The sequence below is a fragment of the Pholcus phalangioides genome, unplaced genomic scaffold (assembly GCF_987345545.1).
Source record: "Pholcus phalangioides strain wild (caught in Gottingen) unplaced genomic scaffold, Ppha-v1.0 ptg000007l_1, whole genome shotgun sequence".
NCBI classification, from domain to species: domain Eukaryota; kingdom Metazoa; phylum Arthropoda; class Arachnida; order Araneae; family Pholcidae; genus Pholcus; species Pholcus phalangioides.
In genome coordinates this window covers 32,911,435-32,938,762 of record NW_028301600.1, presented here as the reverse complement: position 1 = coordinate 32,938,762, position 27,328 = coordinate 32,911,435, and the positions used below count along the sequence as shown (strand labels likewise).

Below are 27,328 nucleotides of genomic sequence, written 5' to 3'. Positions count from 1 at the left end.
GTTTGTCCCTCACATATAGATTTTTTTATTATTTATACATATATTGTTAAACTTTAAGATGACAAAACTGATTTTTTTTTGCTTTCCAAATGCACATTTGGCACATAACCAGAAGCACCAATAAAAAAAACTAAATGGGGGAATGCACCAGACATCTTGTATGCAGGATTCAAGAATATACAGGGGTGTAGACTTGTGCGGTTGTTCATGAATAATAGAATAGTGTAAAGGTCTCAGTCTTTTCTTCACAAATTTTATTTGGCGGGTTGGCAGCAAGAGTACCTTGAGGCCTCCCCAGGTTTGTTCTTCATTATGAAAGGTGAACCATGTAATCTGAAATATAATTAATGCATTGTCTTAGTGTAAGTAAAGCAAAAATCAGCATCATAATTTGCAATGTGATTCTTCGGGTGGTGAATTTAGTGACAGTTCTTGTACACTTGTGTATTATAACATACTATACATTTTTAACAGCATAATTCCATGAAGTTTGTGATGGACAGTCACAGTTTTATAATCTAATGAATTATCTGTGATATGGCCAGTGATGAGTGGCGAAACTTTTGTGAATAGACTTTTATGGGACAAATATTAACTTTTTATTTACAGAAGTTAATTTGTGTTTCAGAATTTTTTGACGCTGTACTTTAAACTTTTTGTTTATTAAGGAGCCTTAATATAAGTGGAAATTCGTGTATAAATATGCTACATCTTTACTTCTAAAATGCCTTGATTCCTATTTAAGGACTAGTTATAGCTACAGAAATGTAGCTAAAAGATGTGTTAAAAATTATATTTTCAATTTTATCGCATTAAAATAGGTATTCATGACATCGCCAAAGTAAAATGCAACTTTTGTTGAATTCTTTCATCTATTTATTCATGCAGTATGAACATATCCAAGAAATAACTCCAGGTTTTCAATCATATCAATGATTTGCTGATGCATATGTTGGTCGAGTATCTGAAAATAACATCTATTCTCATATATTTATGTTGATTGACTAGTTAAATTTATTCTTTAGTGATTGTAAATTTATATTAAAGTGTTAACTTTACATTTTTCTAGTTACAAATATAGTTCAAAATGTTCTAAGTAAATGCTGGTTTTGAAAACTTCACAAATTTTTGAAAGTGTATTAATTGCTACAGTAATTGCTTCAGCTTTTGAAATTTTTGTTAATTAAAAAAGCAGACATTTTTTTGAGCTTTTGGAGTCAAGCATCACTGCAGCATTTTCAACAACTTTTGAGATAAGTATAGTTTTTCACACATATCACTTTCAAGCTTATTCATTTCTAATTCTATTACTTGTAAGTGTGATGTAAAAAAAAAAAAAAAATCAGGCAAGCAATCTTATTTAATTTGATTTTCAGAGCTTATTTCAATTTTCTTTCTTCAAAAACAAGGAAATCACAGGACAAAATTTATTATTAAAGATTAAGTAATTAAACATGTTCAGGAATTGTTGAAAATCATTGGCAATCTGGTTCTCGCAAACGAATGTGTTGACTCTGGTGTAATGAAATTTTTAATATTTAATATTTTGGATGCTATATATATATATATATATATGTTTGAGTACCAATAAAGAGGTAGAATGAACATTAGTTGACAGATAAAAGTCACCAAAGATGAACCAGCAAATTTTGTATGTTTTTTTATCATCATGGCTTAAATGGCAAAATTGCTGGGGGAATAAACTGGTTGGCTATGTGAAAAAGAATAACCAACCAGTTTATTCCCCCAGCAAGAAGCGTTTTAGATATTCCTTAGATTTGTAGAACTTACACTCCAGCAAAGAATGATAAGAAGAAGAAATCAGGTTAGAGATGAAAGAAACCAAATTTTATTTCCATACACATAGAATTATACAAGAGATAATTTTGCTTTGTGAAGTGAGTAAAACTTTATGTTGCCCATTTTTGTTGAAAATTTGCTTAACATCCAAAGATTTTAAAAATATGTTTGATTTTATTTTTCAAAGTCCTGACCATAACAAGCATGTGTTTTAAACAGCATGTAGTTTTGGTCTTATTTTTTTGGTTTTGAAATTGAAGGGGTTTCTTTTTACATTGTGCATATATAAGGGAGAAATAATATTATTAATATAATCTTATATTATTGAGTTAATCAGTTACCTTTATTATACAGGGCGATTCAGAAAAACTGGGAAAAATGGGCAAAAATGGGTACACACAATACAAACAATTGTTATCAAAGAATGCATCGTCTAACATGAAACTCAAATGGCCACCCCCGCAAACATTAAAACAGCATTCCTGTTGAAATTTATCAGGAGAAAAAGAACACCATGCATGCAAATGTAACCTGGGGAGAAGAAGAAACTGTATGCAAATCTGTGTCACAGTGCATCAGACCGGGAAGCAAGAAAGGATCCCATTTGGCACAGTTGCGGATGGAAGTGCATAAATGTTTTCGAATTGGGCAAGCACCTGTGGGAAAAACGCTCACCATACATTCGTGCTGCTTCTGTGGTACTTCCGTATGCTGCTCCGTCAATGAAATGCATGTCTGCTTTTTCAGTATTACTAAAGTGTGCCATTATCCTGTACGTTACAACTGTTAGAACGATTGCACGCTGCAATAACTTCATAGGGTGACGGCTGTGCCTTTTATTCACTGTGATGCAGATTTGCATATGGTTTCTTCTTCCTCAAGTTACATTTGCATGCATGGTGTTCTTTTTCTCCATGTTTTAACATTTGAGGAGCGGCCATTTCGAAACGTGCTAGCGTATTTGCATTTCATGTTAGACCATGCATTCTTTGATGACAATTGTTTGTATTAGTGTGTACTATCAAGGGTTGTAAAAAACCCGGGTTTTTTTTCCTGGGTGGGTTTTTCTAAAACCATGTTTTTTGGTGAACAAATCTGGGTTTTTGGGCAAAATGGGGAAAATTGAATTTCCTTTTTCCCCACAACCTCAAAATATCTAATTTAAACGTATGTACATCCTTTATGTGTACATCTTACATTATGTCTAGATATACATTTTTGGTGCATGTTAAACTATGTATTTGATTAATAAAATTGACCGTACAATAAGGGAATAATTGTTCACACACAAACACACCCACTTCTGAGTAATTTTATCTGAACCTTGAGTTGTATGCAGAACTGTAGCAAGATTGTTTATGATAAAATGAATGAATTTGAATAATGAAAATTTTCTAGGAAATGAAGGATGGTGGCTGAATTTTTTTTCCTCCAAATTTTTCAAACCCGAAGAAAATGTATCCAAAAGTGTCCTGGACCATCAAAAATAAAACCTTCAGCTGTGTAACTAAAACCATAAAGTGTTTTTTTTTAAATCGAACCCAAACTTTCAGGAGCTAAAGTCCTGTGCCTATCTTTTTCTTGAATTCCTCACTGTGGAAGAATATCCCTGCTTCATTAAATTAAATTCTGAAATATTTTTTAAAGGAGCAGTAATAATTAAAAAGTGATCTGTCTAAGAGGAGGAGATAGCAGTCATTCTGAAGATTTATTACTCTGAAGTTGTATTCCACTTGTCCAAATTAGCTATTTTTGGGAACTTAAAACTACAGAATAACTTGAATTATCATTAAATACAAATGCTAATAACATTATTGTATATTAACATCAGGATCCAGGTTCAAACCTCACTGGCACCACAGTGGTGGTCGGCTGAAGTTGGTTTTCTGTGGTTCCCAACTTTGAGACACGAATGCGAATCAATCTTCTCGTGAAAAAGTCTCCCCACAGAGAGCAACAGGCCTACAATGCTACAAATATTCAACCACTGCATTCACAATTTGAAGTATAGATGGCAGCACTGAAAAATCAAACACAGCACTAGATACACACTCGGACTATTAGGTACACATACTTTGTTCCAGACTCTGCCACGAAGCTGGGCTGGAAGAGATCTTGGTAATGGGATAAGTCCGGTGGCAAAGCCACTGGCGTTCATTCATTCATGTATATTAATATCACTTTATACAAGACAACCTGTCATGTATAGCAACAGACCTACAGAATGCGTTCATCTGGCTGATGATTTTAACAGGCCAATTTTTTGGGGTCAGGCTCATATTATGGGCATCTTGGAAAATCAAGATAGGTTTTATTTTCGGAGGAAAACTACTTTTTGTTCTGTTTCACTTGAAAGTGTTAGTTACTAATGTTCAATTCAAGAATCCCACAAAGTTATTTTCTTTTCTTTGTGAGATAATGTTGTTTTTCTCTCTGGATATTTCAATTATGAAAGTCTCATGTACCTGTGTAAAACTTATACAAAAGTAATTCAAACATGTAAATATTTTTTGAATGAAAATTCAGTTTACATACATTGATTTACTTCTACACAGAGGTTTCAATTTATTTATACAAGGATGTGTGTGTGTGTGTGAAAAATTATTGTGTATTATTAATAATTTCTGTGGATATGTTCATTACATATTACATATCAGGTATATTTGTTAAATTAAGGTCCATGGTTACATTTTCTGCTTGCAGTTTCTTGTAACATATTTTAATATGTGAATCTTGTACCTAAATGCTTACATGCAAAAAGGATATGCAGCAATTTTTAGAATACATAAACTAACCTCAAAATAAAATTTTAACCTGAAAGCAACACATTTTCTTCGAAAACAATTTCCCCAAAAAAACCTGGGTTTTTTAGCCCGGGGGGGGGGGTATCTACCTGGGGAGCAAATTTGACAGTTTGACAACCCTGGTACTATCACCTTTTAAAGTTTTTCCAGAATCACCCTGTGGGTTAGTTGGCATGTTTCAATGTAGTCTGGCTTGAACTAAACTAAATTGACTAAACCCGGAAAGTAATTATAAGTAAATAATTGAAGTAATAATAAGTTTTCATAGTCCAAAGTAGAAATTTGAAATTTAAATTTATTTATCATACAAACACAATAAAACAGCACAAAACAAACACATATTAACATTTCCATACTACCCAAGGGATCACAAGTTCCTCTCAGGGTTATAAAATATTCTTTAAATAGTTCCATGGAATCACAGAATAATTTTGTTATAGGTATGATATTATATAGCTGATTCAGATTACGAGAGGCTGTTCTGGTTGTTAACCACTCATTCTTTATGCCCATGCATCAAACAGGCAACACTTTTTGTATGCAAGGTGATTTTTTGATATTGTAGTATGTGGGAATCTTATTTTTAAAGTCTGTCTTGTCATCATGACTGATTTATTCAAGCTTATTTTTCAACTCAAAAATGCTGTTACTGTACAATGAACATTCTTGGTTTTTATTTTGGGTTAGTTTTGCAAAATTAATTTTCTCAACTTTTTTATTTTATTTTGTCTTGGCATTTGCAAGTTTGAGATTTCTGAAAAAAAAATTTTTTTGATTTTTTTTAAACTTATTAAGTTGAGCAAGAGGCTACATTTTTTAGATTAAGTATAGTCCAACCTTCAAATGCGAAACAAGATTTTGTTCTGTATATATAATATATTTGAGCCTGTTTTTCCCTGCAAAAATTGCCAAATTGGAATCTTTGAAGTCTGTTATTAAAACTTTTACTCTGGTGTATTGGAGATAAAAGAGAAAATTGATAAGCAGTTACAGATGAGTGAATTTTTTTTGCATTTACACCAGTTTATTGTCAATCATTCTTGACTGATGCAGAGTTCAATGTTGATGGGAAAAAAATCTATCTTCATCAAAGATTTGTTAATTCATCTTTTGTATTGTAAGAAATTGAATCAGTCTATATGTTCAAAATTACAATTCTCTTTCATCATGGTGCAACTATCAGGATTTCATAAAAGTATTATCAACCTTAAGGATGAATAAGTTTGATAATATACACTTGTTTTGTCTCTTATTATTTTTTCTTATGAGATGTGAAAAAAATAGATAACTATTATGCTACCACTCTTAAACTTTGCTGTTCTTTTATTATTTATTGAAGTGATCTGCATTAGGGATTGACATAGGCAACAGGAATTATACATGAAATTATCATGCAAACATGGTTTTTTGAGCCTCTGAAGAGAAAAAAAAGTTTTCTCGCATAATACCATGTTTAAATTAACGTGATTTAATAAAAAATGTGTTAGCTGATTATTAATTATTATTTATTACTTAGTTGAAAAATTATTTATTCATATTTTGAACACATGTACCCTTTTTTTTTAACCAGGGGAAAGAAAGTTTATGTTCATATGTTGAGATTATTAATAATATATCATAATTCAGATTGAACATTAATCTATGCTTGCATCAGATAGTGCAGGTTAGTTTTCTTAGATTACAATAAAACCTTGGATTACGAGTAACTTGGTTTACAAGTTCTTTGTGAGCATTTTAAACAAATTTTGACTTAATAAACAAGCAGTCTTGCGCTATGAATAGTACATATACCAAAGCTTCTTAGATGGGGATTAGTCTCTGAAGCAAAGCATTCTCAATGAGTTTGAGGGCCAGGCAAGCATTTTTCACAGTTCTTTTTATTATTTTAATGAAAGATTAAAAACATATTGTATGTGCATATTCGTATTAATGAAAGCCTTCAATAATTTAGGCACCCTTGTCTGACTAAGGGCCATATTCACCGACATGGTTTAAACTGTAGTTACAATTTTTGGATAAGAGATCAACATAAATTGGTTAAAAAATTGAATTTAACCAATATATCTGTGTCAATCTCTTATCAAAAAATTGTGACTATAGTTTAAACCATCTCAGTGAATACCGCCCTTAGAAACCTTCTCAGGGCCTGTAGGCCAACCTGTTAAAATGCCACTGACTGTGGGAAATGAAATCCATAACACAAGCCCATGAAAGACTGTCTTTCCTTCTTGTCACAAATTGTTGCAAGTGGCAATTTCAGAGCTTAACCCCTGCTTTTGTATCATTTTGAAAAATCCACAAGCTTTCAATATAAAATAGGAAGTAAAATATATATCACAATAATATAAAACAAATTATCCTGCATTTTATTTTTGAAAAGGATTATGACTGGTGTGAGAAAGATGGTGTGAAATGAATCATTTGTTTCCATTATTTCTTATGGGGAAGTTCACTTTGATATACCAGTGTTTTGGATTACAAGCACATTTACAGAGTGAATTATTCTCGCAAACCAAGGTACCACTGTATATTACTTTTAAGCCAAACATTTCAATGCAGATATTTTTTTATAATTATTAATTTATTATATACTGATGCTGCCCTACAGTCACAAGGTTAACAAAAATTTCTTGTATGTATGTATTTAGGTTAAAGCCATATCTGTATGGCCACACTGTTTTTTTTATTAACTGGAGAGTTGGGTGACAGGAGATGACTAATGTGATGGAAGAAATGCATTTGAGCTCTCCCTTCTTTTTGTTTTTCTATTATTGAGACTTCATTGATAATAATAGAAATTTAGGGTTTTTTTTGTATATCTCAGCATTACTATTTTTTTCTATTCTCCTTTGCTAGAGTTTGAAGAGGAGACAAATATATATATAGTGTGACATATACAGGATAGTAACTATAGACTGCCTAAGAACGTACATGATTCCTTGTGAAAAACTAATACAAAAAAGTGTTTTTTGTTTTAAGATTGGATTGACGTTTAGGGAGTTATAACGCTTTGAAATTTTGTGACATTTTTCTAATGGTCAGTTACGGGCCAAACAGTGAACGAAAGTAAATTTTGCTCTCAGCAGGGATGTTGCCACTTTTTAAAAATGAACTGAAATATTCAATCCCATCAGAAAAATCAAGTTTGATAGTCTGTTTTCATGTTTGATGCTTTTTCTCTTCATGAAGAGTAATGTTATAACTTTGTTATTATGTAATAAATTTGCCCACACGCTATATTGTCAAATATATCACTACATTTTTAAAGTGTTAGCCAGATGAGATCAATTTGAAAAATTGTTTTTCCAAAATCAACACTTTTTGCCAAAAATGTAGAAATTTTCTCTCCTTTACTGTTAACCCATTGATGCCAGTTGGTAAGAAAATTTGCCATTCTACATTTTAATTTTTTTCTTTGCCAATAAATGGTGGTAGTGGTTCCAGAGTTTTTCTTTCTAAGAATCAGTCTCTTTAATGGGTTAAATGAAATATTTTGAGGGAAGAGGAGCACAGTGCATAGTGTTTACTGTGAGATAGTTTTTACCTTGTCTTTCAAATTAGATCACATGTTGGTCAATAAAACGGCAACATTTTTAAAGTAATTTTAAAATATCAAAACTGTTATGCGTTTGAAGCCTAAATGAAGGATGTAAAAATGGTAGCTTGATGAAGGTGACTGGTAGAAACAGTGAAATAATAGGAAAGATTCATATCAGAAACTTTTAATCAAACTAATTATGTTGTGAATTGACATATTCAATATATTTAGTGGTTTCAGATTTTTTCTACTGATTATTCATCCAGTCACATTTCACTGAATTGTACACGTTGCAATAAAGATTTTTAATTTCCTTGTGACTGCAATTGATTTTTATTGTGCTGAAATTTTGTCTGTTATGCAGCCTTGCTGTCTTTATAAATTTATTTTTCCCCTCTTTTTTAAGAAATATTTTGACGACCTGCTTTGATATTCAAAGTAGGTCATCGAAGTATTGAGTATTGTTTCATACACACTCGTAACATAAATAACATGCCATTAAAATTTGAAACTGTATTTGTGAGACTTTTTATCATGGCAATTTGTAACTGTGATTAATTTCATTCAACAAGCTAACTGTGTTGCAGAATTATAATGTAAATTACAATTACAAAAGCCATGACAACCATGGTCCCTAGACTGGCTGTTTGACAGGCCCCAAGCCAGACTTTGCATAGGCCCTTCTATAGTGAATTTATAGCTTGAAAAAACAAAAAAGGATTATTGTCTTTTGTCCCAGGGCTACAGCTATGTCAGTCCCGCCTTTGGGGGGCCATGGATGCAAGGCTGTCTTGAGAGCCCATAGGTCCTCGGGCCAAGTGATTTTTCTGAGGCCCTATCAGGCAAATTAACATGCATACTCCTCAAAGATTTCAACTATATCTCATTTTTGTGAGGGCCCCTCTTCTCTTGAGGACCCTGGGCCATGCTTTTAGGATGGCACTGCATGAATGCAACATGTAAATCCTTTGAAACTTCTGAGTTGGAACGGGGGAAAAAATCTTATCTCAAAATACAGTAAAACCTTGATAACACGTCACTCAAGTTAACGAAAAATTGTGACAACTTAAGCGGAGTGCCGTCAGTTTAAATGTGCATTACTGTAAAAACCTTATAAAATTTAAATATACAGTTAAACCTCTGTTTTAGGGAATAAAATAAGTCACAACTCTATTTTAAGTCCTCTATCCCATGATCCATCACCTTCAAATATGAACTAATTTACCTTTGAATAAGGGGGCGATTCCATGGGTATCCCTTATTAAGAGGTTACACTACATAGCATTTTATTGAAGAATAAATTGGAGTTTACTAAGTAATAAAATTTTTACCTTTTAGAATTTTACTTTTCTTGTATGGTTAAATACAGGTGCATTTATGGTTTTTTCCAGTAATTTTCTAATTTAGACTGAACAGAGCAGCTATTAGAACAAATGACTTTTTTTCTATAACACATTTAGTGCTTTGAATTCTTCATTGGTTGTTCCTTGCACAGATTTAAGGTAATCTCGAACAGTCTCTAAAGCTTCAAGAATTTTGTTTTTTTTAAGGTGGCAAACGTATTTCCTCTGTCACTTTTGTCACAAACTGTTGTGTTGTTTTTTTCTCTGAAACAGTTCGACACATAACGCTTTTGCAGTCGCTTCTGAACATATTGCAATGTTGTTATCAATGTTCATGTAATCAATGATATCGGGAATATTTGAGTTTTGAAGATTTATGTCATCCAATAAATTGGAAAAAGCATCAGAATCAGGGTCTTCATTTTCAACTACACTTTGCTGATAATTACTCACAAACCCTGCGTGTTTAAACACATTTTTCACTGTTGCATGTGATATTAAATTCCAACTTTTGTGGGTATAGTTAATTGCATAAAACGGACACTTCAAACTTTTCATTTTCTTCAACAGCTTTGAGTAAATCTCTTTAATAAACAATTTTTTTTATAACATCGTTTGAATTCTCTAATTACTCCTTGATCCAGGTGGCTGTAGAAGTGCAGTAACATTTGGCAGTAAAAATATCATTTCAATGGCTTTCAAATTTTCAAGACAAGTGTGAGCCGGGCAGTTATTTACTATGATAGTGACTTTCCTTCTTTGGTTTGAAAATTGCTTATCCAATTTACTAATTTGCTGTTCCCAAATTATTGATGACATCCAACCATTTGAATTGCTATCATAATCCACTGGGAGGGATTTAATGTTCTTGAAGCACCAAAGTTTCCTGTTTTTTCCAATCACCAGAGGCTTTAGCTTTTCAGTTCCATCCATATTTGCACCAAGCAAAATTGTCAAACGCTGTTTACTTAGTTTACCAGGAGTACACTTTTCTCCCTTAAATACTAGTCTTATCAGGCAAAAGACGATAAAATAGTCCAGTTTCATCCATGTTGAACATATCTGATTCAGAATAACATACTAAAATATCCTTGAGGATGTAATTTTTCCAGTGTTCTATACCACACTGACATCAACACATGCTGCTTCCCCATTCACTTAAAGGAAAGGCTATGTCTCTCCTTGAAGCGTTGAATCCAGCCATTACTGGCATTGAAACCTTCAACATCAAGTTCCTTTTCAATTTTTAGGGCTTTTTCTCTCAGAATAACAGCGGAAATTGGGACATTTTCTGATCTAACGAATTTTAACCATCTGAGAAGGACCTCTTTGACAACTTCAAATTTTGATTTTTACAATCGCTTCCTCTTGTCCATGCAATCACTTGCTCTATACTTCCTTTGGACGATAAAATATCGTTCAACGTGGTCCGCGGAATACCATGTTCTTTGGCAAAAGCAGACTTTGAAAAATTAGATTTATCGAAAAGAGCAACCAAATATTTTTCCCTTTAAAGATAAAGATAAGAGTTTTCACTTTTGAGACATCTTTAGTCTGAAAACGTTCGTAAGATGGTTTAAGATTAGCAATTTAGTTACAGCATGTATATAGCATTCACCGACAAGAACCAGAATTTTCGGAGCTTATGGTATATCTTGTGGTATATATATGATATTTCCATATCATATGGTATATCTTGACAACTGAAAGAAGACACTTTCCTTTTTCTCGTCAAAACTGTCATCCACACACGCTGCCACTTAACAATGCAAGAATGTCTCTTTTTATCTTCAACTTCGAAGAATCTATGGCGGGCACATGGGGGGGGGGGGGGGGGAGGAAGAGGCAATGGATGCATTGCATCAGCACCCCATTCCCATTTAGTGGATACTCACAGTGGACCTCCATATACGTAAGAAGTGAGACCAGTTGACCCCACCGACCCCTAGCAGCTTGTGATGGCTGATTTTCTAGTAAAAGTTTATGTGTATGTTTCCGGCACCCTATTCGGGGGGGGGGGGATGATGCCCTGGTCACTGTAAGAAAAAGTAGGTTGGAAACCATAAATCTCTTCCCATTTGGAAGTTCTATTTTTTATTGGAACCATAGAAACCATCTTTTTCTCAAGCTTTCTCATAGCGATGAGTTAACCGAAATTAGTAACCAGTAAACAAGGGCTTTATAACATTATCTATGAAAACTAGAACTTGGACGAAGAAAAATGATGATTTAATCGGAGTGACGACTTATTAGGGTGACGGCTTAACAAGGTTTTACTGTAGTTAGTAATATTTCATTCATTTAAACAAGACAAATCAAATGAACACAGACATTGTGCACTACTTTGATCAAAGCAAAAGCATTTTTATTTTTGGGTATAACAATCGTATAAAAATTTGAAGTGCTCACACACACAAGGGGTAAAAAACTTTTTTTATTCTCAATTTCTCTTTAGGGTTATACCATCATTATCACCTTCAAAAACACCAAGTTATACGTTTGATGTATATGTTTGGTGAATTTGACAGGATTATGAAGTGACGTAATAAACTTTTAAAGATTGTAACTCCTTAATTATTGGTCAAACCAAAAAACTGAAAACACTTTTCCATATTAGTTTTTTCACAAGGAATCACATGTGTAATTATTAAGTAGTTGATAGTTACCACCACCTCCCTGTGGTGGCTGGAAAAATAGAAAGCCCCTTTTCTACTCATCTCTTTTTCTTCCTCTATTTTTTTTCAATATTTACAGTTCCACTGTCAGATACCCCTTTCTGAGATTTATCTCTGGTACTTCAATTGTATATCATCCAAATTTGTTGCTAAAAGCCTGTATGTAAAAATTGTGTTGCCCTTGGTACATTCCATCGCAACCCCGCCCCCCCTACAAAAGGACGATTTCACCCAGTTTGGGAAACATGGGTCAAAGTCTTAAGAAGTAAGTATAGCTCTCGTTATAAGATGCAACATTCTGTGAACCAGATTGTTCCAACGTAAGGCATCTTACTGCACACGGTTTCCATGAACACTTGGTTGGTCAGGGTTCCACTATATGTACTTTTTTGAATTTAAAACATGATTTTTTCTTTTATTTTTTTGGTCTGTCTGTTATGGTGAGACATTTTTCAAATCCTCAAGTGTGGTTTTCTTTCAGTTGAAGCCATCATGTTTCCTATTATTTTTTAAAGAGTATCAAAAGTGTTTCGGTTTATTTTTGATCTTTGGAAGAGATTAAATGACAGAGCTTCATGCTAGAACCATTTTTTTAAATCATATAATTTAAAGTTTTGTCTTTAGAAAATATCACAAATTTTACATATAGAAGAATTTTACTCCAATTTTGAGGCAAGTTAAAGCTGAATTTGAAAATGTTATTTCTGGGAGTTCACGTTAATTCTGGGAATTAAAGCATGAATATAAATTTTTTTTAATTCGTTTTTCTTAAATTATTAGTTATTATTGAGTTTTTTTCTTTAAAAACTATATGTTTAACATTATTTCATTTGTGTCTTGCACACATTCACTACTATATGAATGTTATCTGATTCATGTTATTTCATTTGGACTATTTTGTATAAATTATTATACTTTGCTATTCTGGGAATGGGAAATTTTTTGTCAACTCGTTGTCAAATGTTTTACAAAAATCTATTTTACGTAGAAAAAAAAAGATAATAGAGTGAAAATCAATAGTTTTGTGAAAACTAATCATTGTTTTAAAAACACTATGTACACACGAGATAGAAAAATTTGAGAATTTTATTCCCCATTTTTTGAATGGGATGCAACCTGAAAGATATATTTTTATTTTTGTTGTATGTGGGAAAAACAAGCTTAGTTTTATTAGATATATATATATATATATGTATATGTTAAGAATATATATACATTTTCAATAATTTAAATGCAGATGAATATTTTATTTAGATACAGGTATTATTAAATTATTTTATACTTACATTTTTGTATCATATTTTTGTGTTTAGATATTTATTGACTCAAATGATATGAAGATCACCATTATTTGATGTGTCCCAGTGTTTGTATTGTGTGTGTGTGTGCCATAGTTGGTGGTTGTTATACAAAATCTGCAAAAAGCAATTAATTATTTATTTTGCTCTTTTGAAGGTATTGTAAGAGCTTGGCTTTGCTGGAGTGTGACATTGATGTATTTTTGTGCATTACATGCGACTATAATGATTAGAGTATCAGTAGTGATGATGCTGTTTTGTTATACTATTACTGAGATTTATCATGTCACTAGTTGATAGTAATCTTTGTTTCAGTTAGAATCTGTTTCATGTGCCAGTCACTGTTCTGTTTTGTCATCAGTAATTTCTTTGAGAGATGTTTTGGTTGACTGTCTCCTTTTAAGATTTATTTTACCACTTTTGTACACATACAGTTTCAAAGAGTTGATTTTAGGTGTGCATAGTTATCACCATTTTCTACTGCTTTAGAAAGCCAACATTTTTTGGTTTTGTGTGCTATTAGAATCTTTGTGTTACTAAAATAAATAAGTAGTCTTTTGACCAAGCTTTACTTTAATTTTTCGAATTCTTATCAGCATATCATTCTATATTTAATTGTAATTGTTGATTATGAAATTTCCAGCTTGAATAGTACAAAAGAAGAGGGGTATGATTTTTAAGGATGGGAAACAGTGTGCCTATAGCAGAGATCTTCAACTTTTTACGAGTCGTTAGCACTATCTATATATATGCTTATCATCAAACAGAAAGCACCCCTTACAACACGTTTACATACATATGTCTGAAATCTGCATAACATAATTCTTGAATGCATTTTTACAGGGTATTTAATTGCACTCTTGGTGCTTCGGGGAGCATCTGGTGCTCGCGAGCCACAGGCTGGCCTAGATTATATGATTATCAGCCAATACATTTAAACTTCTCATAATATACCAGCTATCCAACCAGGGCCGAAATTAGAGGAGGGTGTTAGGTGAAACAAAAATACTGTGGGCACAGTATAGCCCAGGTCGATAAGACACTTGTGTAAAATACTAAAGTATGTTTATATAGGTGCTATGAGTTCCATACCTGGTTTGCCCTTGTCAGAAACTTAACTGATGCAGGGGTACAAGAGAAAAGGTGACAGACTGCAGGAAAAGATTGTTACTGCAGGTAGTCCCACACCAGCCTTGCAGTGAGTATAAGAAAAAGGTGCTGTGTTCAGAATTGGCAATAAATTGTAAGTCCTGGTCTAATTAACTCTCGTGTGCAGAAAATGACCATGGTGCAACAAAAAAAGATCAAATGATCAAAAACCATTATAAAATCATTAAATTTGACATCGGCAGGTGCAGCAAAATCATGTTTGCCCCCCCCCCCCCACACACACACACAAAACGGTCCTACATAAAAAAATTAGCTTGAAAGCAATATACTAATTTTACTCTCTGAAAATATTTTTTGATTAAAAAAGGGAGGAATTGCTTCATACTCTTATCTAGATTGGTAATTTTCAAACAATAGCCCACTTGGAGCTCTGGAACATGCTTAAGAGAGTTGCTGGTGAAAATAAAATAAAATGAGCCAAAGCAGGTAGATAATCAGGCCATGAGAGCTTTAAAAAAATAAATTTTTTGTTCCTTTTTAAAAGTTTATATAAATTATTAGACAAGTGATATCTTTGATTATTCATTAATTAATTGTGAGCAACTATTTTTTTAGCTAATCTATTCATAAATCTGTTTTTTTTGGTTTTTTTTTGGAGTAGCTTTTAGCTGGCAAGTGAAAGAATCTGAGTAAGTTGAAAAGTTTTTGGTCACAACTGCAAAGTACCTGATTCCATAATGTTCGAAAATGTTTCATCTTGACTTTCTTCTTTATTTAGTATTTTTTTTTCGCATCTATCCATCATAGAACCATCATGAGCTCTTGCAGGCCATATAGATTGTGCTTGCGATATTGTTGTACCCGGCCGATAAGTGAAAACTGGTGAAGCTTCTCTTTTTTGAAAGTTTGATAGAGAAAGAATATATTTTTGATCTAAAAATGAAAAAATAATTATGTCTTAGAACCATATGATAAAATATAATGAAAGATGAAAGCAGTATTGGTGTAATAAAACTGAATTTTAACAATGCCTATTAAAATCAGATCACGTTGAAGCTATGACACTATTTATTCTATTTTGTGATAGTATTTATCCCATCAAAAACATGTCATATAATGTGATAGAATTTATCCCATCAAAAACATGTCACGTAAAAAGTGTAGCCGAAGTCTCAAGATTCTTCACCCATAAAAAGTTGTCATGTAGCCAATGCTAATGCTCTCATTAACCACTTTATGATCAAGAACATAAAATATTACATCCGAAGCCAGTGGAATAAATTCAAACACAAGTCTATCTGCTTTCTTTTTTCTCTCCTCATCACCACGAAACTGTTGCAACCCTATGAAAAAGGTAGTTCTGTATCTTCGTCATGAGGAGGTAAAAAGCTTCTACTCTAAGGTTAAATAGGTTCTACTATATACATGTACATAAGAGGGGAAAGAGAAAGATACTTCATACCTACTAGTGGAGTACAGTACCTACTGTACTTTAGAGTATTTTACCTGCTACCTAGAGTATGATAATATACTGTTTTCATTTTTTTCTTACTTTTATATATTTTTTCCCTTCCTTTTTCTAACATGCCAATATGTTAGAACTAAGTTATCATATTTATCGCTGATTCATCAAACAGAGATCATCCGAATTTCTTGCCAATTGCTTGTAAGCGAAGTGGTTAAATCTGATATTTTGATTTACAAATAACACCATATATACATCTCTTGTTAAAGAAAATTTTTATGACTTGGCATTGACTGAGCATAGGGAAGTTACCATACTTTCCAATGTTGATATAAAAGTCAGTCATACTTATAGTCAAGTCATGAATACATATGCAGTAAAACCTGTCTAAGTTGTACACCTATAGTTTCCATGAAAAATCTAAGTTAAAGAGGTGTCCAAGATATAGAGGTACAAAGGAATATATTACAGCATCATCAAAAGGCTGTAACTAGTAGAGTATGACAAAAAAACTAACTGTACTTACAAGAGAGATTATAACCTTTTGAATATATAGGTGTTGGAAAATAATTGTGTACAAAATATCTAATTAATAAAAATCTTACAATTAAGAAATTTAAATTCGGTAATTAAAAATGTCAAATTAATCAACTTCTTTGTTTTCAATGGTCAACTCCACTAACTTTTTTTGTTTACTCATAATTGCAAGATTGAAATTTACTTTCACATGTACAGGAAGTCTAAAATGATACTTCATATACAGAATACTATTGAGACTGAATGAAAGTTTGAAATGCAGAGAGATTAAAAAAAAGCTTGAGATATAAAGGGATGTACAGGTGCAAGAAAAACACCATAATCTGATTGTTACACCCTATTTTGTAGGTTAACAATGAAGTTGTTATTGTTAAATCTGCCGCAGAGGTGGGGAAACCTCTTGGCAACAACTTCATATACACTGTCAAGTATTCAACACTTAAGCCGATAATCAGACAATGAGCTGCATTTGTCAAAGATAACCCAGAGCCTGTCCAAGATGGAGTATTGTGGACATGCTTTGATATAAGGTTATAGCCGGTTCCATTCAAAACTGTCTAATATAGGGAGGTGTCCAAAGCAATGGGTTATACTGTACGTTCAGTAATATACTACCATATTAATATTTTGTGCAATAATTTATTAATAAAAGTAGAATATTAAGATTTAACCAACTGTTGATGCATTCGAGTGCTTGACAGTTACCAAGGTACAAATGTTCTTTAAAGTTGAGCCTTAGAGTATCAGAGTTAAAAGAACACTAGACTTTATATCAGATAACACAACTTTTAACTGGCAGAAGATGTAGAAAATGTAGCTAAATCTGAAGATTTACCTACATTTAATTAATTAATTAAATGTAATTAATTTATTTTTTGGATGAAAAATTTTGCAGGATTTTCTATCTTTTGGTGGTCTTTCTTTTCCTGACTTCAGAATATTTTTGGACATAATTTTATTGCTAACTTCATATGGTAAAACAAAATATAATGATATTGATATAAATGACTTTTTAATGCGTGGGTTATACTGATTGGAAAGCTGTATAAAGGTGCCTATACACAATTCTGATTCATGTGAATTCTGTGACGTCACAAATCATAATTCATAACACTGATGTGACGTGGAACCATGTCAGAGTAGTGTGTTGGCACCTTTACTCATGCAAATGTACAAGTTTTTATTTCAGTTCGAAAAACTGTTTGCCAACTGCAAGTAAAAAAATTTGTTTTCATGAATCAATAATGAAAAGGAATTTTCTGGATTTTTTATTTTTCCTTGCTTTTTATCTATAACATTACTTTTATATGGAATTTCAAGTTTCTAGGCCTGCAAGAAGTGCCTTAGATTATTGGTGATTGGCCAGAGTCAAAATAATGAAACTTCGGGACGTGTAATTTGGAGGTTAAATCAGGCTGTCTTAACAGCACTGTGGGTCCTTGGGTAAAGTGATATTCTGGGCTACACTAATTAGCTGAAAGCACCTGTCTGAGCCCTTACGCTGGATTCTTTGGTGGGTGGGCCCCTTCTGTAAGAATTTATAGCATAAAAAGTGATGGAATTGCCCTGGGCCCCAGTGCTAAAGCCCTGTCAGCCCCAACCTTTATGGAAACCATGACTTCAACACAAAGATATATGGGTGGCACCTCAAGAATAGCGGGGGGGGGGGGGGGGAGCTCAGAAAAATGAGTAGTTAAATTTTTCAAGAATTTGCCATTTAGGGCCCAGAAAAATCATTTGGCCCGGGAGTACATTATACTCTTAAGAGTATTAACCGACTTTTTAAGTGGAACAGGACCTCGATGTATTTCACTATACATGGTGCATAGCAAATGGAGGTATGACATTTTACTGGTGAACCGTTGACCCTAGAGGTATATTTCTAGCTAAAAAAAGTTTCCAAATAACGCGTACGATTACTCAAGTACGTCATTCATGTTGCAAGGGGTTGTATATATAGTTATTAAAATATAAAATAAAAAAACTTTTATGCAGTCTTCGTGTGCCCCAAAACCCAGATGGAAAGTTATTGCACTCAGAAACATGGAATTTTTTTGCCCTTGGCATCAGGACAGGGCAACAACTTTTTATCTGGGTTTTAGGGCATACAGGACTATATTAAAAATTGTTTTATTTTAACTATTCAATCCCTTGCAAAATGAATGACATATCTGAGTACTACACTTTATATCGATACTTTTTCTAATCGGAAGTATGCCTCTAAGATCAACGGTTCACCAGTAAAATGGTGTACCCTCTTTGTTATGCACTCTGTATATTAACAAACACTCACCATTGGCAAACAAAAATTTCGGTCACATGGTATCCGTTACCGAGAAGTTACACTAATATCAAGTGCAATTAAAAAATGGTATGAATGCTAACTTCTGACTTTATTATACAGGATGTCCTGTAAGTGCTAATTCGGCCTTTATCTTATCGACTGTTCGTCGTAGAGGCATTCTTCCAATTTAGAAAATGCTCAAAATGTGTTAAAAAATCACCCTTTACCAGTTTTGAAAGTGAAAATACAGTATCCGAGGATGATGTCACTATTCATACGAAGGTTTTTTAATAGCTGGCTGATGCGAAGATATATTTAGGAAAGAAAATTCAACTGCCCTTTTGCGGGGAATCGAACCTACTAAGTCCTGCCACTTTCCGGGTGAATACGAATACATATTCGTTGCCTTTGTAGTCTAGCTCACCCGGAAAGTGAGAATGTGGGTTCGATTCTCCGTAAGGACAGTTGGATTTTTTTTTCATAAATATATCTTCACATCAGCCAGCTGTTAAAAACCTTCGTATGGATAACGGAAAGTGACATCCTCGGATAAGTCGCCATCTGGTGGCAGTGTCAGCAATTGCTTTGGCCCGAGTTAAGTCCGATTGTCCATGTACTGTCCCATTAGCACTTCCTAGAGATAGAAGGCGTCTGTGCGCGAAGCTCGTGACGGTACTGAAGTTGTCCATTTCATCTATAGTCATTGAATATACTGCGAAAAAGGTAAACTTTTCGCATATGTCGGTTTGCTGTATCTAATGGCTACAGGTGAAATGAATGACGTCAAAGCTTCGCGCGGAGGCTTTCTGCTATAGAAGTTGTTGCCTCCGCACTCTGCTCGTGACGTCGCGCAAGTAGTCCATCCTCACTCAGAATATTCAGAGAAAAAGATCCGCTGCACGTGCTAGTACTGCATCGTGCGGAGAAGAAACGATCGGGCTCAAAGTTTGCGATTTCTATGCCCCACATCCAATCACTGTGATATTTGTGAGCCAACCCGGAAGATTCTACGCCAAAATAAGGAGAAATGAAATAGGATGCTGTGGTTCAAAATGTGGCAAACTTGCCGGCTAGTCTTACTGGACCACTCATGACGTTCAGATGAACTTGGCAACCCGTGCGGAGGCCCATGTATAGGTGGTGCTAGTCTCGTTCAGTGCACACGAGCTCCAAGGAAAGATTGAGATATCTAAGGCGGCCCTCCCTGTAACGAAGACTCAAGATACTTAACTTCATATTTATTGAAACAACAAAAGAACGAAATTAACTATGAGAACATGTTAGCTGAAAAGGGAAAGGGCGAGTTACAATATTCGTTACGTATTTATACACTAGGAAATACGATGTCGGTATTACGTCAGCACTAAGAATTTGCATGAGTTCCCTCGGGAGTTTCAGGGTTGGCAGATCCTGAAACGCAGCTCTACCACTCCGCGTGACGTAACTTGAAGACTGTCCTGTTCTGACAATAGACTTTGGCCGGGCCGTCTTAAGAGCCTCATGGGCCCCCGGGCCAATTGTTTTTTCTGAGACCCTACCAGGTAAATTCTAGAAAATTTCAACCAAATCTTATTTTTGTGAGGCCCCTCTTCTCTTGAGGCGGCCGGGCTGGGCCCATGCGTTAAGACCGCACTGACTTTGGCTCAGATGAGCTTTGTGTAGTAGGAACCTGAGTTGAATCGTTGAGGGCGGTATTCACCGACATGGTTTAAACTAGTCTCAATTTTTTGATAAGAGGTCGACACGGATTGGTTAAATTCAGGTTTTTAACCAATCCATGTTGATCAAACCATTCTTTTGAAAGACGGTCCCTCATCTCTAGTCATGATACGGGGAAATTCCCCGGGGCAACCGTACGTAACAGCTCGATGATATCTTGTCTCTCAGCAGGAAATTTTGTAACCACATGTTTTATCAGTTATGGTAGGACATTCCAGTAGTAATTTTTCGCATGGAAAAATTCGGCGAGCGTTTCTCTAGAATATCTGCCGTCAAGTTGAAACTCTTTCTTACTCACCTGACTTATCGCCAATTGAGCACACAAGGGACCAGTTGGGACGACGACTTTACCAACCTGCGAGCTTGCAGGAGCTAGAGGCCCAGTTGAAACAAGTATGAGCAAATCTGCCTCAGTCCAACATACAGAACCTATATGTATAAATGCCAGACCGTATCTTTCTTTGTAGGCGGCTCAACAAGGTATTCTCTCTCTTTCGTGTCGTGACACGAAAAATTAATGATCGTTTCGTTCTAATATTATGATCATTTATACATTTTAATATGAAAATTGCACTCAAAGTTTCATTCAAATCCGAAGTTTTCTTCTTGGTAAGCTATTTGTTTTGACCGGGGGTATATTGGCTTTACAAAATGCTTAAAGAAAGGTCTTCATATCTTACCAAAAATGAATTTCAGTTCCGAACTCCTATTGTATTTTATTTTAGAATGTCAAAATAATTATTACAGCTACAGAATTTCATAAGCTTTGGAAAAGAAAAGAAAAAAAAAAAAATTCTGTTATTATTACCGTAATTATCTGCGGCAGAGTATAATTGCGAATTTCACTCTTTTGAGAAAGAAATGACATCGTCGCAGCGACGTAAAATTCACATATGTAAATTTCGTTCACCAATAAATATGAATTCATAAGGAATGGAAGGGGTCATTGATGTCACGTTTATTCAGAAAAAAAAAATATGTGGATTCTTCTATTTGAATTTATATATGTATGGTAAATGCCATCTATTATCTTTAAAACAATTTGATTTTATTTCAACTTTTCTCAAAGAAAAAAAGACTGCGGATAATTCGCAGTGTTTGAATATTTACTTACTAAGAAATTTCTATTTTTAATTCCTATTCCGCACTAAGGAACAGAAATTTTTCTCATTAGTTGTATCTTTTGTGCCCTGAAACTCAAGGATAAAAAAAAAAAGAAAATATTTTGTGAAGTATTTTTTTTTTCCAAATTTTTTTTCCACCAAATTTCCTATTTAGTGGTTTCTTTTAGAGGTTCTCTTATATTTTCTATTATTTCGCTTAATTGTCTTCAACAAGAAAACTGATGGAATCTTTTTACAGAAATCTCGTTACGCTGGAACCAGAAAATTAACGCTGGAATTTCTGTGAACTATTTATTTCTTATTCAGCGTAATTCTGGTTTTTGAATAAGAATTTTTTTTCTTCAAAACTATTCAGAATCATGCGAAAGCTTTTCGATGGAGAAATTAAATTAGACAATATGAATTTCACTCTAGAAAAGCAAAACTGGTAAGTAAAAATTACGCTATCGCTTTTTTCGAGACACCCTGTAAAAATAGTTTATATTAAGCAGCAAGCCACACTAAAATGAGAGTTAGTTAAATTTGTTGTGAAAATTATGAAATTTTATTTAATTACAGTATACTCGCTAACGGACACTCTTGGGACTAAAACACTTGTCAGCGTACGGGAGTGTCCATTAACAGGTAGTAAAATACATTCAGGCCCGTTGACGTAATTCAAAAAGTGTCCGTTAACTGGAGATGTCCAGTAACGGGGAAGTTCCACTGGAATATTTTTTTTCCCTATGAGACGAGACATAAGATGCGTTCGAAAAATTACGTAAATACACGCACGTAATACACTGGTAATCAGAAGTTGAACAAGAAAGATAATTTTAATTTATTTTTCATGGCAAAATGCGTTTAGTGTAGGGGCAAAACTGATAAGGTGTTAAATTAAAGTAGTGTTCTCATATGATTTCTCTCATACTTTCCAAACTCACCATTTTCATTTGGGAATTATGTATAATCGCTGGCAAAGGTGATAAATGCGATGGAATTTATAAAACTTACCGAGAAAGATTGATGATTATGCATAATTACCGATTTATCACATTTACCGTGACATACATGCTGCATGAAGCCGAGTTGGGAGATCTTGATGACCATATTTTAGTACAGGATGTCCCATGAATTCGCAAATACAGTTCAACACTGCATAAAAATTTAAGGATTTGATATATTTGAATACAATTGTAATTCACTTCATTTTAAACCATAATATTCCTTCGAAAATGTACTCAATAGGTATCAGTGGTGACACACATAAGATGGTGAAATCCTACGTAAAAAATAGAATCCAAAAAGAACCAAATGCTCAAATTTTTACACAATTCTCCTTTATTAATTTATAGAGGAAGTCCCTTAGGGTTCAGTTTTAGGTTCCCTTTTGTTTCAAATATTCATAAATGACTTTTGTAATGTTTATATTTTTGGTAAAATTGTTTGCTTTGCTGATGATACTGTGGTAATGTGTGTGTATTCCAGACGTATTGAACCAAAAAATTAATGACAACCTCTTGAAAATTCGGAATTTGTTTATAAAAAAATGATATGGAAATTAATATTCAAAAGAGTAAATGCATGAAATTTTCCCTTCGAGACAATTCTCGCCGACCCTATTTAACTAATATTCCATACTAGCCAATGCAATCTCACCTCGTGTGTTCATGTAGTTGTCTCGAAAATGTCAAAAGCATTAAATATCTTGATTTATATTTTGACAATTTAAAATTGAAAACATACGCATAACATTTGCATTATAAATTGAGGTACGTGATTTTCAAGTTTTATCATCTTAAACATCTCACGTTAACAAAGTATTCATTAGAAATTTGTATTTTCCATGGTTTCAATCACATATATTTTACGGCCTATGCATTTACGGTGGTGATTACAGTGACAATATTCGATCTATAACCAACAAAAAAAAAAGTAATTCGACTAATATACATACAATGACTATAACACTAGGTCTCAAATCCTCTTCCGAAATGCTGATGCTTTAAACAGTTCGGCAATTACTATATTCATTCAAAACAGGAGTTACTTTTTTCCTTTTTTTAAATGATTTTTATTTCATTACGTAGTACTATTAATTTTACTTTAATTTTCAAAAACCAATACCATTTGCCCATACGCTCTTCACAAGCCCGTAACTAGACTGGGGTAGGGCCGTCTTAAGCGCACCCTGGGCCCCCGGGCCGCACACAGACAAACGATATTCTGAGGCCCTACCAGGCAAATTAGCATGTATGTTTCTCGAAAATTTCAACTCTATCTCATTTTTGTGAGGTCCCTCTTCTCTTGAGGCCCCTGGGCCGTCATGGGTGGGCCCATGCGTTAAGACGGCACTGGACTGGGGCAACCGGAGCAATGCCTCGTGGCTCCGAGCCAAAGGGGCCCCAAACCCCTTCTTTTTCTGTGCTTAACCAAAAACAGCCCCCACAAGAAAATGTCTGCCTCGGAGCCCCGAAAAGGCGCACTACGGCCCTGGCACTTTAGTAAATCCGCGTAGACCAAGTTGTATTTACTCTTCACCATATGCATATAAAGATATTTAAAAAAAACATTTTATTTTCCTAGCGCCAAGATTTTCCAATTCAATACCATATGAAATTCAAATCATCGCAATTCTACTCCATTTCAAACGAAATCATTCACACAATAAAAGATATCGAAATTTATTTTAACATTGTAACGTAACTGCATAACCCATTAATCTGCCTTAATATTTAATTAAAATAGCACTCTGAAAGTCAGAGCCACCATATGTGTATATATGTACTTTTTCTTAATAATAATTTTCATAATAATAGATGTATCCTGCTTATTTTAATTGTTAGTTTTACTTTTCTTTCTTTTAATACTAATCTAACTCATATTTGTAAAATACCATTTTTTGTGGTTTGATTTGATTTTTTTTTCTATCATACGTGATTAACAGTTTTTTAACGTTAATTATAACCCCAATATTCATTACTATTTGCCGCTTGGAAAATGATATGTGGTATGATGCACAAATACGTCGTCTAATAAATGAAAAAAAAAAAAAAAAACAATTCAGTTTGCGAAAAAGTTATTCCCACGAAACGGGATTTTTTTGGCACAGGAAAAAAAAGTCCACATTTTTGTCGATAGAGAGCGCTGTAAACCATTCCGGCAGGTGAGATTGGGCCTAAACCTTTCTCTTTATTCCATCTCTTTTGTGTCCGAAAGGTTCGTAAAGCTTAAAAATAAAGTTTTTTAACGTTAAAGCTTTAACCAGCTTCAGCCGGTGATTCGTGACTGAGGTAAAACAATTTCACTGTTCGCTCTCCGCAAATTCGACAAGTCTGTTTTCTCTGTCGTTTCATACACCGTAACCATGACTTCCAACTGAGCTTTCACCATTTCTCTTCTCTCTCCATTCTGGCATTGGTCAGACATTACTATTTTGATATGATAGTTTCCTTTACAATGCGTCTCGTCTAATTCTTCATAAAAGTCTTCTACTTCTTCCTCAGAATCGCTTGTTGGTGCATGGACTTGTATAATCTGTATCCGGTACCTGCTTTATATTTGCATGACCAGCTTTGCAACTCCATCGGATGCTCTGTCTAACTGAACGATGTGATTTTTCCACTTTTTATGAATATGAGAAATCCTACTCCACTAGTTCTTCCATTATCCGCGTTCCTCTGCAGTAAAATACATGTCCACTGGCAAATTCGATTTTCTCCTCTCCTTATCTTCTTGCTTCGCAGATGCCTAATATATCCCAACTTATTCTTTCCAGTTCTTCCAACTCCTGTAAACGATTTTCTGATGAAAAAGATCGTCCATTATAAGTGGCCAAGGTCATCATCTTATGGGCAGCCTGGTTCAACTCAAGGATTCTTAGCACCCTCTGTCTTCATGTTTTGCTACCGTAACCAGGGACACTCAGACTGCTGGGGACTGAGGGCCCAGCAGTCTGGGCATTTTTCTTTGACTTGTGTACGTCAGCGTCACCTATCGGCTGTTTGTTTAGTTTTTTTTCCTGTCTTAAAAAATTCCCGTGACCTAGCGATGCCCTGCAAACCGTTTTTATTTCGATTATTTTTTCGGTTTTTATGAATTATTAAAGTTTCTACGGACTTTTTGCCCACCCTGTACTTTTTCTCGTTATATAACTTTTTCGCAAAGCCATACCAACTCCTTGAATTTATATGAATTTTTAAATTATTTACCAATTGATGGGAACACTGTGCTGCATTCATCGAGTATACGGAGTGTTCTCTCACGCAGTGTGCCCGAAGGAATGAAAATTCCACGGCTGATTTTAAATTTGAAGTAAAATATGAAAAAATATGAACAGAGAGGGATATTATTGAGTATAGTGATAGATTTACTTCCAATCATAATGAGGAAAAATATAAAAATTCAAATTGGTAAAATTTACACCTCTCTCTCTCTCTGTTATACCGAAAGACTGTTACTGAATGTTATTCCGTAACATTTGAATGAGTCTTGCAAAATTTGAAAATTTGAGACTTGGTTATTTTAGCATGTAAAATGAGCAAAAATCAAGAATTTTAATCGATTTCTCAGCGAATTTTCGTTCAAGTGTTACGGGGTAAATTTCTTTTAGCGTATCATAGAGAAGTTTACATCTTACAAATTAACATTTTTTTGATTAGGGGCCGTATAAAATGTTTAATTTTTATATTTGCCCTCAATTATTTTACAGAGTGCTATCACAGCTGAATTCACTTCTTTTTGTGGACATTTTTATATATTTTACTTAGATTTTAGAATCTCGACCATAGACTTTTTATAATTTTTCGGACTATCGTCATGAAACACCCAGTATACTTGATATCGGGTCCGTAATCGCCAAGGAATTGCACGGTTACAGTAGTGGTAGATCATATAATCAGTTCTTTGATTATATCAGGCAAAGGATTATTCCTCTTTATTTTTAAATTACTCCCTCATTTTTAAATTACCCCTTCATAGCAATTCGTTGCCGGGCGCAGTATCCCAGGTCGATAAGATATTCGCCTAAAGTACCAAAGGATGTTTAGAGGTGTCGCGAGTTCGATACCCGGTTCTTCCTTGCCAGAAAACTTTCCTGACACAGGGGTACAACAGAAACGGCAACATGACCGCAGAAAAAATTGCTACCGCAGGGAGTCCCCATAGAGGGGTTAGCGCACCAACCTCTCGATGAGTATAAAAACAAGCCTGCCGTTTGGAATCGGCAATAAATTGCAGGTCCCAGTCTAATTAGCCCTCGGGTGCAGAAAATGACCGTGGCGCGGCAAAAATGATCACAATTCATTGCCTGCTGACACTATCAAGGCACTGGGCCGTAACTAGGATTTTTGCCCCTCGGGGCAAACATTATTGTGCCGCCCCCGCAACTTAAAAACTCGATAATTTTATGACGGTGTTCTTTGTTCCCACCTAAAACTGCCGCCCCTAAATTTTGCCGCCCGGGGCATTTGCCCCTCCTGCCCCCCCTTAGTTCCGGCCCTGTCGAGGTGACACGTTTGAAACTTCATTGCGGCCATGGTCAATCTCTTAGATCAGGGGTTCTTAACCTGATTGCGATGATCATCATTCCAGAATTAATGAAAAATAATTGAAAATTCAGAATTCATGAAAGAATTTCAGAATTAGTAAAAG

General features: G+C 34.2%; 1 protein-coding gene across 1 annotated transcript in view; it reads right to left on the bottom strand.

The window, feature by feature from the left end:
* Positions 1–204: 204 nt before the first annotated feature.
* The window catches only part of LOC149085200 (uncharacterized), a 35,164-nt gene continuing 8,040 nt past the window's right edge, over positions 205–27,328 (bottom strand). The window contains exons 4-5 of the mRNA XM_089233064.1: positions 15,295–15,501; positions 205–333 (exon numbers count right to left, since the gene is read on the bottom strand). Of these exons, the coding sequence (XP_089089190.1) occupies positions 311–333; positions 15,295–15,501 (230 nt within the window). The 3' untranslated portion in view covers positions 205–310. The remainder of the gene's footprint in view (positions 334–15,294; positions 15,502–27,328) is intronic.